Below are 18,576 nucleotides of genomic sequence, written 5' to 3'. Positions count from 1 at the left end.
AAGCAGGCATTATGGGCTTTTTTCATATTTTAGTGGAAAACAATTCAGTATGATATTAAATATGATATTTCATTTCCTACATATATCCTTAAGCAGTTTTGAAAAATACTCTAATATTTGTAATTTGCTAAGAGTTTTTATCATGAATGGGTAAATTTTGTCAAATGTTTTACCTGTAAATATGGAAATTATCATAAGATTTTTCTCAACTCTTTTACTGATATGGTGAATTCTACCAAATGATTTTTGAATATTAAACCAAACTTGAATTTCTAAGATAAATCCTACTTTATCATCATTTATTAACTTTTTTATGTATTACTATATTGATTTGCTAATATTTGATTAAGAATTTTTACATCTATTTTCGTGAGGGATATTGATTTCTAATTCCTTCTTTTGCAAAGACTTTTTCAGGATTTGGTAACAGGATTATACTGGCTTCATAAAACAATCTGGGAAGGAATCCTTCATTCTCTATCTCTGGAAAAAAAATTGTGAAAATTTCCTATTTTTTTCGCTTAAATATTTGATAAAATTCACCCATTGGGGCCTGAATTTTTCTTCAAAATCATTGAACACTACATCAAAAACTAATGAGGTACTATACAGTAGCTAACTGCACATAATAAAATGCAAAAAAAATTTGTTTTGATATCACATTTAATTTCTTTTATAAATATAAAAGGATATTCAGATTTTCTATTTTGTATCACTTTTGTACAGTTATTTTATAGTAAAAATTTCTATTTCATCTAAATTATTACACATGCTGGCATAAAGTGGCTCATATCCTATTATTCTTTTAAAGTCTATAGGATCTGCAAGATAATGCTTCTCCTTCATTCCCAATATTGGTAATTTGTGTTTTATCTTTCTTTTTTTATTGTACTAGTTATCTCTGCTCTTATCTTTATTATTTTTAGCCTTTTACTTCTTTTGAGTTTATCTTCTTTTCTTAGCTTTCTAGAGTGGAACCTTAAGTGAATGACTTAAGATCTTTCTTCCTTTCTAATGTAAATATTTAAAATTATGTTTTTCCTCTGAAGACTACTTTAATATATCCACTTTTTTTGTCATTCAACCAAAATATTTTCTTAAGTCCAAGTGATTTTGCCTTTGATTCATAGTTTAGAAGCATGTTTACTGTCCACATATATATAGTTTTTTATAATTTATTATTTCTAATACATTTTGACTATGATTAGGTAATATGCTTTATTTTGATCTCGTAAACAAAATGAGACAATGTACATCTGAAACAATGTATAGTCCATGTTTGTTAGATATGGTGCTCTATAAATATCAATTAGATCAAAGTGAGTTTGTAGTATTTTTCATTCTTCTAGATCTCCAATTATTTATTTTTATCTGGCTGCTTTATCAAACGCTGAGAAAGGTGTTATAAAACTTCCTTACTATGTCTGTGGTATTTATTTTTCATCTAGTTGCTTTATAATTACTGAAAGAGATTGTAAAAAAGTTCCTACTATGCAGTATTGAAAAATCATCTGTTTTTTCCTTTAATTCTACCCATTTTTGTTTCATGTCATTATTTATCTCTAGTAATACGCTTTTTCCTTATGTTTATTTGATATTAAAATAACCAAGTCCAGCCGTCTTATGCTGTTTGTATGGTACACTGTTCCTATGCATTTATTTATATCTGTTTCTTTATATTTCAAGTGCTTCTCTTTTAAGCAATATATAATAGAGTCTTGCTCTATAAATCTTTGCCTTTTAATAGGAATAGCTGGACCAGAGGTCAGCAAACTTTCCATTTAAGGGTCAGATAGTAAATATTCTAGGCTTTGTTGTGAGCCATACTGTTTTCTGGTGCTGCTACTTAATTCTGCATAACAGCAAACTCAGACAAAATGTAAAAACTGGGTTTCCGGACTGCAGGCTTTTGTTTGTTAACTCATGGTCTAAACACTCCTAGTCAACATCATTAACATTTAACATCGTTGTGAGAATAGTTCAGCTCTACCACTTTATTCATTTATTTATTTTTGTTACCAGTTTTTATTTAAATACTAGTTAGTTAACATATAGGGTAATATTGGTTTTGGGAGAATTTAGTGATTCATCACTTACATATAACACCCAGTGCTCCTCATACCCTCCTTCATACCCATCACTCATTTAGCTCATGCCCCGCCCACCTCCCCTCCATTAATCCTGTTTGTTCTCTATAGTTAAGAGTCTCTTATAGTTTGCCTCCCTCTCTTTTTTTCCCCCTTCCCCTATGCTCACCTGTTTTGTTTCTTAAATTCCACACAGAAGTGAAATCATATGGTATTTGTCTTTCTCTGACTGACTTATTTCGCTTAGCATAATAGACTCTAGCTCCATCCACACCGTTGTATATGGCAAGATTTCATCTCTGTTTCTACCCTGTTTCCAAACTCTTTTACAGTATCTTGACTTCTTTAGGTCATTTGAATATTTTTTGGTATTCCATTTTAATACATCTGTTGGCTTTTTGGCCATATCTCTTTATATTTTGCATTTTATTCTTAGTAGTTATTTTAGAAGATTATATGTTGAAAAAATTTCATAGTCTAGTTAGAGTTTACACTGTACCACTTCACATGATATTTAGAAATCTGGCAGCCATTAGGTCCCTTTAATCCTCCATTAACCAGGCAGGAAAAAGAGGAGAAAGGAGGATGGTATCAGTAAGGAGGCTCTATAAAATATGAAATAATATTTGAACCCACTTTAAAAAAAACACACTCTAAAAAACTGGCTTAATTACTGGCTTGTAATCACTAAAGCTGAGATAAACATAGATTTATCAATATTGACCTGTGAGTTCTAATTAACTACCTAAAAAGAATTGTTTTAAAATATAATTTCAAATAGCATTCAACACTGACAATCTCTGTACAAAGTATACCACAGTCTGCTTAAGGCTAAAAAAACAAGTTAACTATATGCAATTAATAATTTGTATAAATCTGGGAGACTGGAATTCACATTAAATTGTAACACTACAGAATTCAACACGTTTGGCCTACACCCACTGAAATGTTACAGGATTAGCAAAATATATTTCTTAAATAGTAAATAGTACTTTTTGTTTTTTTGTTTTTTTTTTTTTTTAATATTACATGTAGAGCAAAAGAAGTTCTGAGTGAGAATCTGGTTGAAAATTATATTTGATCACGTTAAAAGACTCTTCCAATCTGATAATAAAGTAGTCCTTCAGTGTTTAAACACTTTACATCTGTAACTGATTTCAGTCTTTCAGCCAAAAGATGCATTTATGCTGCCACCATTACATTTTCAGAAGAGTTTAAATTACAAAACTTGAGAGAGCTTCAAAGCAATACTTAATCTAACCATTCTGATCTTGATGGCTCTGTTAAAAATAATTTAGGACACTAAACAGAAGAGAAACCCTTTACAAAATTGATAACAATTGGTCTTAAATCACATTATTTTAAATTTCCTTCCATAAATCAACTATACTAACCTGAGGGTTCGAGCATTTTATCTGAAGTGACTCTAGGTCAACATGGAGACAGACAACAAATGAATGCCTTGTATCAGGTCCTGTAGCGAGTAGTTTTTGAGATGTAACAGCTAGAGTAGAGGTACAACCCATGGGTTCCACTAGGCAAAGTGTCACTTGTTTTCCGAAAAGGGTATACATGCTGAAATGATGCAAGCTGACAGTCCAAGGAAAAGCATTACCTGGTAACAAGGACAAAGGGGGTAGAGAGGCGCACATATAAAAATATAGTTGTCACTTGATAGTGTCTGTTATCTATTTTTGAAATATAAAACATTTAATACTGTACCAAAAAAAGCGACCATACCAGAGACCAATGCGCTAAACAATTTATATGCTATTTAAAAGTAATTTTGACAAATGTTATATTTGTATTTATTATAACGTACTACATATCAACAATTATATAACCATAAAACATACAGAAATAATAACATACCACTATATCAATAATTACATACATTATGAAACATACAGAAATAGAACTTAAGGAAATGGGATAAATAGAAGTTCTAACTTCCTTTTCCTTCACCCTAGTGGGATGCACTGTGCAACTGCTGGGGATGTATTCATTATACCTTGGAGACTACATATCTAGCTGAGGAATAAGAGAGGAAAAGAATAAATAATCTATTATCGTCTGTTGGACCACCTGCACCAAAATCACATGGGTGCTTACATAAACCATAGATTCTTGGTTTCTAATTCAAACCTTCTTAATCAGAATCTCCGGGGGTAAGACTCAAAATGCATTCTGGCATATTCTGCCGGTGATTCTTATGTATAATATGTTATTTTTAAATAAAATATACTTGGCAAAAAATTAGCATTCATAAATATCAGGAGTAAAAGCAAAATTCCTTTCCTCCTTTTATACTTTTTTCTTTTATTTATGTATCAGAGATTAAGTTGTTAATATGAATTATGAGATAAAACCATTTTTTAATGCAGCTACAGATACAGTACTTTCTGAAATGATTTTTAAAAGTATACTCAGCATTGGAATATTTATTAACATTTATTCTTGAGATGCCAACTAATGCAAAATAGGTTCCTATGATTTACAGTTTTGACTTTGCAATTCTACCAGCACTTGTAAGTATAGATATTATAGACATCTTTATAAGGTACTGATACATCACTGAAGATGTATTAGAAAATATAAAAAGAAGAAAAATCTAGTCAAAACCCTGCCACTCCCAATAATAACTATTAACATAACTAATATTTCCTTCTTTTTTTTTTCCTGCATTGTGCTGGATATGCCCACACAGTTAAGAAGCAGGGCCACACTGTACGTTTACATTCAGGTTATTTTCCAGTGACAGTAAAAATACCAAGTGAATTACAAACAAGATCATACTACACACACACACACACACACACACACGGAATATAAATAATCATTTGAACTATGAATGGTGATATTAAGTAGATGCTACAAGGTAAGTTCTTGTAAGTTTGAATACTCAAAATGTCTTGACCAAATATAGTTCATAAAATTAAAATTAGAATCTTTGAAATTGAGACTTGAATACTAGAATAAATCTAGCTAGATAGTAGGACACAATAACTTGACTGGAAACAATGAAAACTGCATAATAGTATGTGGTCAGCACTGTGGTACTCTGCCTGTCTCAAGATTTAAAATATTTGCCCCCAAGAAAGAATGACAAACATTAAATCATCTGTAACTAATTCTAAAATTATTTTTAAACCTACATAAACTTCCATGCTATTCTACAAAATAAACTCTCTGCCAAATTTGTCTTAAAATATTATGGAATGATTTCAGGTTACATATTTTAAAACTGGTAGTGAGCTATATATAGTTTTTCAAATTTTATGTTATTCAAGAAATGCTAAATGGTGGGTATGTTGGATGAAGAGCACCAAATTTAAATTTGTTTAATTAAAAATAAAATCCCAAATGCTATTAGTACTATCTCAGCTAAATCTCTGCTTCTCCTTTGGAACGAGACCAATAAATTGAAATTTGTTTCATCATTTTCTAAGTCTTAAACAGAGCGTTTTAAAGCAATACTTGACTGTCTTTTAAAAAGCACACTCTACCTAGAAGCTGGGATCTTAACATGTAATGACAAAAATTCCCACAATTAATCATTGTGGAAAAAAATTATCAAAACACAGCAAATCATTAGCTGCACAAGTATTCCTTTTGCATACATGTACACACAAAATAAAAACAGCTTACCTATTTATAACACTGGGAATATAATGTTCTAGGGATTCCCTAAAATATATTCAGATGTCCGTGGCAGCCAAAACCACAAACTATTCTGAGACTTTCAAGACCAGTATTTTACTGTAATTGTAAAGTTCTAATGCTGTAACATGTTTTATTTTAGATAAACTATTGTTGTCAGAATTCAGAAATTTTCAAAGTACATAAAGAACAAGAAAAATGAAAAATGAAGAAAATTTATAATTCCATTTCTGGGTGAATTTGTGAAAATTCCATTATTAACAGAGAAAAAGACACCAATAAAATTATCATGAAAATGACAAACACACACAGTTTTAATTCAGATTAAATAATCTGAAAGAGCATGAATATATGACTGAGCTTTAGGGAAAAATAAATACATAAAGAAAACTCAGTAAGACCGTGCGCTACATGTGTCAAAAATGAGGAAGAGAGCACCGGAGTTAATTAGATTACATTAACTTACAACCGAAAAAATTTTTAAAAGCATACTTGGTGGATTTCCTTACATTGTATGACATATTGCTGATTTTGCACAATACTAGAAGCAGAAGATAAAAAACTGGTTTAGATACCAAAGAAAATTATATATGTATTATATACACATTCAAAAATTTTATTATCAATGTTGGGGTCAGTGAACGGTGACTAATTACTAGACCCTCATAATATAAATTTAATTTATGATCTTGAATCTAGGTAGATAATGATTAATATTTTGGAAAGGGAATCAGTCTTTCCCTCTCTAAAGATACTCCACTAGACTACAGGAAAAAGCATACTTGGGGCCAAAGTGAATCACTTTACAAGCTTCAATGTGGCAAATAAGAAAGTAGGTCAATAATGGAGATATTTTAGATCATTTTTCTTTGCTTTCTTAACCTCAGTCATTAATTGTCTTCAGAAACAAACAAAAAAGTATCTTCTTCTCCTAATTTTTTCCATTATGTCCCACAATCCAGTATGATTCAGACAGTTTTTTATTTCAAATATGGTTTGGTATAATAGAATTATTTTACTATCTACTGTGAGGTTAACACTTTGGAGACAGATACACTATATTCTGCAAATATAAATGAGCCAAAACTGCTAACATTGTTTTCCCAAACCACTTAGCACTTAATTGATTTAAGGCAGTTAAGATAAAGGGTTAATTCTAAGTGATGTTAATTTAAGTAATGGATACTTTCAAGGAATGAGTCATTACAAATAATATGAATATAACCAATTTTCCTGGCAGAGAGCAGCCAAAATGCCTAGAAGAGAGGTAAATGAAAATGAGTAACCTACAGATTTGCTCTGCATCCAAAATTCTCCATTTGGAACTTAAACAACTCAACATAAAAAAAACAAATAAATTGGCAATTAAAAATGGGCAAAGGATCTGAACAGTTAGTATTTCAAAGAAGACATACAAATGACTAACAGATATGTGAAAAATGCTCAGTATCCCTCATCATCAGGAAAATGCAAATCAGAACCACAAGGAGATATCACCTCACACCAGTAAGAATGGCTAGTATCTAAAAGACAAGAAATAATACGTGTTGGTGAAGATGTGGAAAAAAGGGAACCCTTGTGCACTGTTGGTGGGAATGCAAACTGGTGTAGCCACTATAAAAATCAGTATGGAGATTCCTCAAAAAATTAAAAATAGAGTTAACTTATGATCAGTAATTACACTACTGGTTATTTACCCAACGAAACAAAAACACGAATTTGAAAAGATCTACGAACCCCTATGTTTACTACAGTATTATTTAAAATAGTCAAGACATTCAAACATACACATTCTAAAACAACAAACAAACAAAAAAAACTTTTTTCTTTTTCCCCCTCTATTCTCTTTTTACTCCCTTCTCCACATTTTATGTATATGTTGTCACATTTACATCTTTTTATTCATAATTTTTTGTTTAATTATGACCATTTCTTTTCCACTTAAAGAAGTCTATTTAGGGGGGCCTGGGCTCAGGTCGTGGTCCCAGTGTCCTGGGATGAGCCCTGTTAACAAAAAGAGTTAACTGCCTGCCAGCAAGGACCCTGCTTCTCCCTCCCCTCCCTGCTCCTGCTCTCTCTCACTATGTCTGTCTCTCTCTCAAATAAATAAAGCCTTAAAAAGAAAAAAAGGAGTATCTTTAACATTTCTTGTAAGGCTTTATCTCTTGTTCGTCTTGGAAACTCTTTATCTCTCCTTCAAATATGAATGATGATCTTGCCAGGTAGAACATGTCTGAACTTAAATGACAATCAAATTAATATAAACTGCTTTTAGTTAGGATGCTATATAAGAAGCTCATGGTAACAACAAACCCAAAACCTATGATAGATACACAAAAAATAAAGAGAAAGAAAGCCAAAATTACACAATAAATACTCCTCATTCACAAAGAGAGGAAGAAGAAAGGAATAAAGAATTACAAAAACAACCAGAAAGCGAATTTTTAAAAATGGCAAGAAGTACATACCTATCAATAATTACTTTAAATGTAAATGGCCTAAATGTTCCAATCAAAAGACATAGGGTGGCAAAATGGATAAAAAACTATGCTCATCTATATGCTATCAACAAGACACTCACGTCAGACCTAAGACACATACAGACTGAAAGTAAAGGAGTGGAAAAACATTCACCATGCAAATGGAAGAAGAAAAAAGCTGAGATAGCAGTACTTGTATCAGACAAAATAGACTTTAAAACAAAGACTGTAACAGGAGACAATAAGGGCACTACATAATGATAAAGATATCAATACAAGAGGATTTAACAATTTTAAGTATATACTCACCCAACACTAGAGCACCTAAATCAATAAAGCAAATATTAACAGACATAAAGATAATCAATGGACAGATAATCCAGACAGAAAATCAATTAGGAAACAATGTCCTTGAATGACACATTGGGCAAGACAGACATAACAGATATATATATATAGAACATTCCATCTAAAAAAATGGAATACACATTATTTTCAACTGCACATGAAACATTCTCCAAAACCAGATCACATACTAGGCCATAAAACAAGCATCAATAAATTTAAGATTGAAACAAGAAAGGGAAGTAGGAGACAGATGCACAACCTTCAGTAACTGAAAACAGGATCTCCTGCAAGTCCCCAAGGTTGCATTCCTTGTAACAGCTTGGAGAGAGGACAACACTTGACCAAAACCCATTTGTGGATGGTTGTCAAACCAAACTGCATCCTTACCGCAAAGGGTCTCCACATTTCCATGTGCATTCTGTGAAAGCCTTTTGTATATATGACCCGTGTTTGGTTAATACATGTAAACATCATAATTATAAAAATAAGCAATCTTTTTAAAATGCTTTAAAAAAAGACTGAAATCATACCATCTTTTCTGATAACAAAACTAGAAATAAATTGCATAAAAAAACCTGAAAAAAAACGACATACGGAGGTGAAATAACATGATACTAAACAACCAACTGGTCAATGAAACAATCAAAGAAGGAGAAAAAAATACATGGAGATAAATGAAAATGAACAGACAAAAGGTCCAAACTCCTTAGGACACAGGAAAAGCAGTTCTAAGAGGGAAGAGTATAGCAACCGAAGCCTTCCTAAAGATATGCTGGCTAACTGAACATAATTAAAAAAAAAAAAAAAAAAAAGAAACAAGAAAAAGTTAAAATAAATAATCTAACCTTACACCTAAAGTAACTACAAAAAGAACAAACAAAATCTAAACCGATTCAAAGAAATGAAATAATATTAGAGCAGAAATAAATGATGAAGAGACTAAAAAAACAACAGAAAAAAAATGAATGAAACCTAGGTCTCATTTTCTAAATAAACAAATTTGACAAACCCTTAGCCAGACCCATGAAAAAAAAAAAAAAAGAGAGAGAAAGAACCCAAATAAATAAAATCAGAAATGAGAGAGGAGAAGTAACAACTGACACAACAGACATACAAAAGAATGTAACAAACTATTTTGAAAAAGTACATGCCAACAAACTGGACAATCTAGAAGAAATGGATGAATTACTAGATATATACAATCTTCCAAACTGAACTATGAAGAAATAGAAAATCTGAATAGACCGATTACAGGTAATGAAATTAAAGTGGTAGTCAAAAAATTCCCAGAAAACAAAAGTCCAGCACCAGATGGCTTCATAGGTGAATTCCACCAAACATTTAAAAAAGAGTTAATACTTATTCTCCACAAATAATTCCAAAGAACAGAAGACAAATGAAACCTTCCAAACACGTCCTACAAGTCAGCATTACGCTGATAGCAAAACCAGACAGAAGACACCAGAAAAAAAGAAAACTACAAGTCAGCATCCCTAAAGAAAATGGATGCAAAAATCCTCAACAAATATTATCAAACTGTATACAACAATACATTAAAAAAATAATTCATCACGATCAGGTGTGATTTATTCCAGGGATGCAAGGATGGATCAATACTCACGAATCAATCAATATCATACATCACACATCAACAAAACAAAGGGTAAAAATCATATGCTCATCTCAATAGGTGCAGAAAAAGCATTTGACAAGATTCAACATCCATTCAAGATAAAAATGCACAACAAAGTGGGGTTAGAGGGCATACCTTAACATTATAAAGGCCATATGAAAAACCCACAGCTAGGGCACCTGGATGGCTCAGTCGGTTGAGTGTCTGCCTTTGGCTCAGTTCATGATCTCAGGGTCCTAGGATCAAGCCCTGCATCAGTATCCCTGCTCAGCGGGGAGCCTGCTTCTCGCTCTCCCTCCTGTCTCTTCTCTCCTGCTTGTCCCCCCCCCCCACCCCCGCCTCTCTCTGTCAAATAAAATCTTAAAAAAGAAAGAAAGAAAAAGGCCACAGCTAACATCATGGTCAATGGTGCAAAACTGAGAGGTTTTCCTGTAAAGTCAGGAACAAAACAAAGATGTCCACTCTCACCAACTTTTATTCAACGTAGTACTGGAAGTCCAATTTATAGCAATCAGGTAAGAAAAAGAAGAGGCATCTACACTGGTAAAGAAGAAGTTAAACTGTCACTATTTGCAGATGACATGATATATATAAAAAAATCCTAAACACTCCACCAAAAAAACTATTAGAAGTAATAAATTAATTCAGTAAAGTGGCAGGATACAAAATTAATACCTACAAATGGATAGCATTTCTATACACAAACAACAAAGAAAGTGAAAATTTCAAAAAGCCACTTCTTACAATTGCACCAAGAAGAATAAAATACCTATGAATCAATAACCAAGGAGGTGCAAGACCTGTACTCTGAAAACTATAAAACACTAATGAGAAACACCAAAGACAACACAAACACATGGAAAGACACTCTATGCTCATAGATTGGAAGAATTAATATTGTTAAAAATGTCCATATTACCTGAAGCACTCTGCAGATTCAAAGCAATCCCTATCAAAATACCAACAAAGAATAACAATATTTGTACAGAACTACGGAAAACCCATAATTGCCAAAGCAATCCTGAGAAAGAAGAACAAAGCTTCAGGTTTCACAATACCAGATTTCAAGATATGCTACAAAGCTGTAGTTATCAAAACAGTACGGTACTCACACAGAAATATTCACAAAGATTAATGGAACCGAATAGACAGTCCAGAAATAAACATGCTTATATGGTCAATTAATCTATGATAAAGGAGGAAAGACTATACAATGGGGAAAAGACAGTATTTTCAGTATGTGGTGCTGGGAAAACTGGTCAGCTACATGCAAAAGTATGAAAGCAGATTACTTTCTAACACCAAAAACAAAAATAAACTCAAAATGGATTAAAGACCTAAAAATAAAACCTGAAATCATGAAAATCCTAGAAGAGAGCACAGGCAGTAACTTCTCTGACATCTGCCATAGCAACTTTTTTCTAAATCTTTCTCCTGAGGCAAGGGAAATAAAAACAGAAGTAAACTACAAGGACTAGATCAAAATAAAAAGCTTGTGCATAGCAAAGGAAATAGCACAACTAAAAGGCAACCTAAGGAATGGGAAAATATATTTGCCAATGCCATATCCAATAAAGGGTTAGTATCCAAAATATATCAAGAACTTATACGATACACACACACAGTGAATAATTCAATTAAAAATGGGTGAAAGACATGAATAGACATTTCTCCAAAGAAGACGTCCAGATGGCCAATGAATACATGAAAAGATGCTCAACATCACTGATCATCAGGGAACTGCAAATCAAAGCCACAATGAGATGTCACCTCATACCTGTCAAATGTATCAAAAACATAAGAAACAAGTGTTGGCAAGGATGTAGACAATAACACTCATGTGCTGTTGGTGGGAATGCAAACTGGTGCAGCCACTGTGGATAACATCATGGAGATTCCTCAAAATATTAAAAATTGAAATACTATATGGTCCAATAATTTCACTATTGGGTGTTTACCCACAGAAAACAAAAACACTAACTCAAAAAGATATATGCACCTCTATGTTTATTGCAGCATTATCTACAAGAGCCAACACATGAAAGCAACGTAAGTTGACAACAGATGAATGGATAAGAAACACTGGAATATTACTCAGCCATAACAAAGAATGAGATCATGCATTTGGACAATATGGATGGACATAGAGAGTATTATGATAAGTGAAATAAGTCAGAGAAGGAAAGTGCTATATGGTTTCACTCACATTTAAGAAACAAAGAAACAAAGAAAAAAAAGAGACAAATACAAAAACAGACTCTCAAATACAGAGAACAAACTCATAGTTGCCAGAGAGGAGGAGGGTGAGGGAGGTGAAATAGATAAACGCTATTAATAGATTTATTGTGAAGAGCACTGAGTAAAGAATAGAATTGCTGAGTCATTATACTGTACTACTGAAACTAGTATACCACTGTTAATGCTTCAATTTAAAAAAAAGAAGAAATGAAAAACTTAGAGCTCAATAGCACATTCATGGTGGTATAAGGAAAAAAAAAAACAATGAACCTATCAATAGAGGACATATCAGGGCATCTGCGTAGCTCAGTTGGTTAAGTGACTCTGTTTCAGCTCAGGTCATGATCTCAAAGTCATGAGATCAAGCCCTACGTTGATCTCCACGCTCAGTCTGTGTTGGATTCTTTCCCTCTTCCTCCCTCAAAGGAAGCAAAGGAAGGAAGGAAGGAAGGAAGGAAGGAAGGGAAGGAGGGAGGGAGGGAGGGAGGGAGGGAGGGAGGAAGGAAGGAAGGAAGGAAGGAAGGAAGGAAGGAAGGAAGGAAGGATCTTTTTAAAAAATGGAGGACATATCAATTGAACTTACCCAACCTGAAAAAAAATTTGAAAAATTAACAAAGCCTCAGAGACCTGAAGAACAATATCAAACATAATGATCTAAATTTAACATAAGACCCAAAGGAGAGAACATAGAAGAGAACAGAAAAATATTTGAGGAAACAATGGCTGAAGAATCCTAAAATTGATAAATAGCATTAACACGTAACATCCAAATAGCTCAACCAAGCCCAAATAGGATGAATACTAACACACAAATACCTAGATTTAATGTAGAGAAATTGGTGAAAACTAAAGAACCAGAGAAATTCCTGAAGGCAGTAAAAAAAAAAATTATAGGAGAAAATCAATACATTTAAAAGCTGACTTTTTTGTAAAATAGTGGGGTTCAGAAGGCAGAATATCAACAATATACAAATTATGGAAAGACCCCAAATGTCCATTGACTGATGAATGCAAAAAGAAGATGTGGTATATATACATAATGGAATATTACTCAGCCATCAAAAAACAATGAAAATTTGCCATTTGCAATGACATGAATAGAGCTAAGTGCCATTTGCAATGACATGGATAGAGCTAAGTGAAATAAGTCAGAAAAGACAAATAGCATATGATTTCATTCATATGTGGAATTTAAGAAACAAGCGATCATGGGGGAAAAAAGAGGCAAAGCAAGAAACAGACTCTTAACCATAGAGAACACACTGATGGCTACCAGAAGGGAGGTGGGTGAGGGGATGTGTTAAATAGGTGATGGGGCTTAACGAGTACACTACTTGTAATGAGCACTGGGTACCGTAAGTGTTGAATCACTAAACTTTACACCTGAAACTAATATTACCCTGTATGTTAACTAAATGGAATTTAAATAAAAACTAAAAGACCTAAGGGGGGAAAAAAAGAAGGCAGTGAAAAATTACATTCAAATACAGGAAAGAAAATAATGAGCTGTCAAGGCAAAAACCGTATATCCAGAAAAAAATATATTCCAAATATTAAGATGAAATAAAAACAATCTCAGATAAACAAGGGTTGAGAGACTCACTGCTAAGCAAAGTGCCTTATGAGAAATACTAAAGTCAGTCCATAAGGTATTAATTCAAACCCACAGGAAAACATGAAGAGAACTGTATAGGACCAACATGTGGGTTAATATGAAAGACTATAAATGTATTATTTCCCGTTTCTCTTAAGTTCTTTAAAAGGCAACTGATTATATAGAGAGCAATAAATAAGATACTGTTGTTGGGTAATGATTCATGGAAATGTAATCTGTGTGAACAGAATGGGGCAGAGAATAGAAATATGTTAGAACAAATTTTCTATAATTCACAAAAATTAAGTTCAAATATATCTAAGTTAGAGTGTGATAAATTCAGATGCATAATAATATAATCGCTATAGTCACCACTGAAAAAGTACATCGTAAACATATTGGGGAAAATAGAATCGTACACTAAAATACACATTTAAAATATAGGAGGTAGTAAAAGAGGATCAGAGGAACAAAATACACAAAAGAAACAGAAAACAAATAGCAAATGACCAACTTAAATATTTATTTCTTTATTTAGAGAGAGAGACAGAGGGGACAAGCAGGAGGGGTAGAGGGAGAAGGAGAGAGAATCTCAAGCAGATTCTGCACTGAGCACAAGGCCTGATGTGGGGCTCGATCTAACCACCCTGAGATCATAACCTGAGCCAAAACCAAGAGTTTGACACTTGACTGTGCCACCCAAGATCCACAGCAAATGACCAGTTTAATTCAAAGATATCAATATTACATAAAATACAGATGGTCTAAATACCTCACTTAAAAATAAGACATTTTCAGATGGCATAAAAAAGCAAGATCTAACTAAAAGAAACACTTTTCATTCAAAAATACAACTACCTTTAAAGTAAAAGAATGGAAAGATATACCATAAAAATGGTAAACATAAAAATGTTGGAATAGCTGTAATAAATGACAAAATAAATTTAAGAAAATAAGTATTATGGGGTGCCTGGGTGGCACAGTCAGTTAAGCATCGGACTCTTGATTTTGGCTCAGGTCATGATTGCAGGGTCCTGGGATCCAGCCCCATGTCAGGCTCTATGCTCAGCAGGGAGTCTGCTTGAGATTCTCTCTCTCCTTCTCCCTCTGCCCCTCTCCTTGCTCATGCTATCTCACTCTCTCAAATAAATTAATTAAATCTTTTTTAAAAAAGAAAGTATTACAGGGAGAAAAAGAGAAACTTAATAGTGATAATGGGGTCAATACTTTAGGAAGCTGTAACAATTAATTACATATGCATCTAACAATAGAGTTTCAAAATATACAAAGCAAAAATTGACAGGATTTAATGAATATGCAACTAAACAATAAAACTTGAATATTTCAATACTCCACTCTCAATAATTGATAGAAAGTCAGTGTAGCTATAGATGAGTATGCAACAATATCAACCCATTCAACCTTACTGACATACATAGAATGCTGCACCCAACTAACCATAGAAAAACCACTGACACACATATGGAACATTCTCTCAAATAGACCATATGGTAGACCATAATGTAAAGGTTAATAAATTTAAAAGGTTAAATTATTAAATATATGTTCTAGGCCACAGTGGAGTTAAATCAGAAAACAGCAATAAAAAGAAATCTGTGAAATTTTCAAGTATTTGAAAGTTAAACAACCCAGCGGTTCTAAATAACCCAAGGGCCAGAGAAGAAAGCATAAGTAAAATTATAAAATACTGTAAAGTAAATGAGAAAAACAATATTTGAAAATTTCTGAAATGCAGTTAAAGCAGTGCTTAAAGAAAAGTTTATAAGCATTAAATGTCTATATCATAAAACAATAAACCATCACATCAATAACCTAAGTTTTCAAAAAAAAAAAACCCAAATATCTAAGTTTTCCCCTTAAGAAACCAGAAAAAAAGAAAATGAAACAGAAAGCAAGCAGAAAGAAAGAATAAAGATTATAGCAGAAATAACTGAAACACAATAGAAAAAAAAATCAATAAAACTAAAAGTTGATTCTAAGAATAGATCAGTAACACGACAACTCTTTAACTTCAAAAAAGAGAGTCCAAAAATTACCAAACAAGAATTAAAGAAGGAATACTATCAACCCTAATGAAATTAAAAAGGATTAAAAAGACATTATTATGAACAACTCTATATACCCCAGCAATTTAGACAACTTAGATAAATGGATAACTTTCTAGACACAATTTATTAAAACTGACTAGAAGAAAAAGAAAATCTGAATAGACCTAAAAACAAATAAAGTGACTGAATTATTAATTTAAAAACTTTCTATAAAAAAAGCAGCCCACCCAATCCCCATGACTTGAAGGATAAACTCTATCAAACATTAACAAAATAATGCCAATTCTTCACACACTTTTTAGAAACAGAAGAAGTGGAAAGACTTCCCAAGTTATTCTATAAGGCCAGCATTATCCTATTATGAAAACCAGATATGGACACTGCCAGAAAACTATAGAATAAAATCTGTCATGAATATATAAATATACAAAAATCATTAGGGGGAAAAAAAAAAAGCATGGGGCACCTGGGTGGCTCAGTTGTATCTGACTCTCGGTTTCAGCTCAGGTCATGATCTCAGGGTCATGAGATTCAGCCCCTGTCAGACTTTGTGTGGAGTCTACTTAAGATTCTCTCTCTCTCTCTCTCTCTCTCTCTCTCTCTCCCTCTGCCCTTCCCCCAGCTCTCACTCACACTCTCTCTCAAGAAAATAAAATCTTAAAAAAAAAAAAAAAAAAACCAACTGCCCAGCACCAAAAGAAGGGATGATACACCATAAGAAAGTGGGATACATCTCCCAAATCCAAGATTGGTTTAATCACGTAATCAATTATATAAAATTAAGGGATACACCACATTAATAGTGTAAAGTGAAACACATACACACACACACACACACAAGCAGTATCTCATTGGATTCATTAAAGCATTTAAAAAAATCCAAACAACTTCATGGTAAAAAGTCTCAATAAATTGAGAATAAAATGGATCTTTATTCTTGAGAATAAAATGGATGAAGGACATGTATGAAAAATCCACAGCTACCATAATATTTAGTGGTGACAGTCTAAAGGCTTTCTTTCTAGATTTGGGAACAGGGCAAGGATATGTGCTCTCATTGTTTCTATGCAGCACTGTACTGGAGATTTAGCCAATGTACTAAAGTAAAAACAAAATTAATGACATCCAGATTGAAAAGAAAGTAAAACAGTCTTTACTCACAGATGGCATGGTTCATAGAAACTAGAAAGGACTATAGAAACTTTCAGAGAATCACACTAAAAGCAACTAGAAAAAACAAGTTAGTGAGATCCCAGGATGTGAGGGAAACATACAAAGTCATATTTTTATATGAAAATAAGAACATAATTCCATTCACAATAAGTTCAAATAAATAAAATGTATTTTTAAAACGTAACTAAGGATATGCAGGGCATGTAAGACACTGACACCTGCAAAATACTACTGAGTAAAATTGAAGAAATAAAAGGAGAAACATTCTATAATCATAGATTGAAGGTCTCAATATTGTCAAGATGGCAAATATCACGATATTTTATTTATAAATTAAATGCAATTCCCATCAAAGTCTCTGCAGGCTTTGTGTAGAAACCCATAAACTATCACTCAAATTGGCATAAGGATGCAAAGAACCTAAAATAGACAAAATAATTTCAAAGAAAAAAAGACAGTTGGATGTGACTTATATTATATAATTTTAGAGACAACAGAACACACCACAGTAATCAACATTGTGTGCTAAACACAAAAAGACAGCGTATAGATCAATGGAATAGAATTGAGAGTTCAGGAAGAAAAGAAAACAAGCTTAGACTTGGGTTGACTGGTTTTTCAGCAAAGGTGCCAAGATAATTCCACAAGGGCTGTGTTTAGAACAAATAATGCTGGGAAAATTAAATATCCACGTACAATAAAATGAACTTAAGACTCTTAACTCTTACTTCACACCATCTACAAAAAATACATCAAAATGGACCACACACCTAACTGTAAGAGCTAAGACTAAGACACCAAAAGGACAATTAATAAAGAAAATTGATAAAGAGGATTTTATCAAATTCTAAAATTTATGTTTCAAAGTTTACTACTAAGAAAATGCAAATGCAAACTATGGAAACAGTGCAAGTGTCCACCAACTTGGATGAACAGATAAAGGAGATACACAATGGAATATTACTGTCATAAAAAAAAAAAGAATGAAATTGTGCTATATGCAATGACATAAAAGGAGCTAGAGTATTAAGCTAAGCAAAATAAGTCAGTCAGAAAGACAAATACCATATGATTTCACTGATACATGGAATTTAAGAAACAAAACAAAGGAGTATAGAGGAAAAAGAGAGAGAGGCAAACCAAGAAAGACTCTTTAACTACAGAGAACAAACTAATGATTACCAGAGGCAAGGTCGGTAGGGGTGGGTGGGTGAAAGAGGTGATGGGGATTAAGGAGTGCACTTGCTGTGAGGACCACTGAGCACTGCAGGGAAGTGTTGAATCACTACATTGG

General features: G+C 32.7%; 1 protein-coding gene across 19 annotated transcripts in view; it reads right to left on the bottom strand.

The window, feature by feature from the left end:
* The window catches only part of VPS13B (vacuolar protein sorting 13 homolog B), a 765,680-nt gene that overhangs the window by 352,177 nt on the left and 394,927 nt on the right, over positions 1-18,576 (bottom strand). For all 19 annotated transcript variants that reach the window (XM_044382679.3, XM_048212588.2, XM_048212589.2 and 16 more), the window contains one exon: positions 3,482-3,702. In XM_044382679.3, the coding sequence (XP_044238614.2) occupies positions 3,482-3,702 (221 nt within the window). The remainder of the gene's footprint in view (positions 1-3,481; positions 3,703-18,576) is intronic.

Source organism: Ursus arctos, unplaced genomic scaffold (assembly GCF_023065955.2).
Source record: "Ursus arctos isolate Adak ecotype North America unplaced genomic scaffold, UrsArc2.0 scaffold_6, whole genome shotgun sequence".
Taxonomy (NCBI): Eukaryota; Metazoa; Chordata; class Mammalia; order Carnivora; family Ursidae; genus Ursus; species Ursus arctos.
Note: the sequence above shows the minus strand (reverse complement) of the source record. Positions and strands in the feature narration are given on the sequence as shown.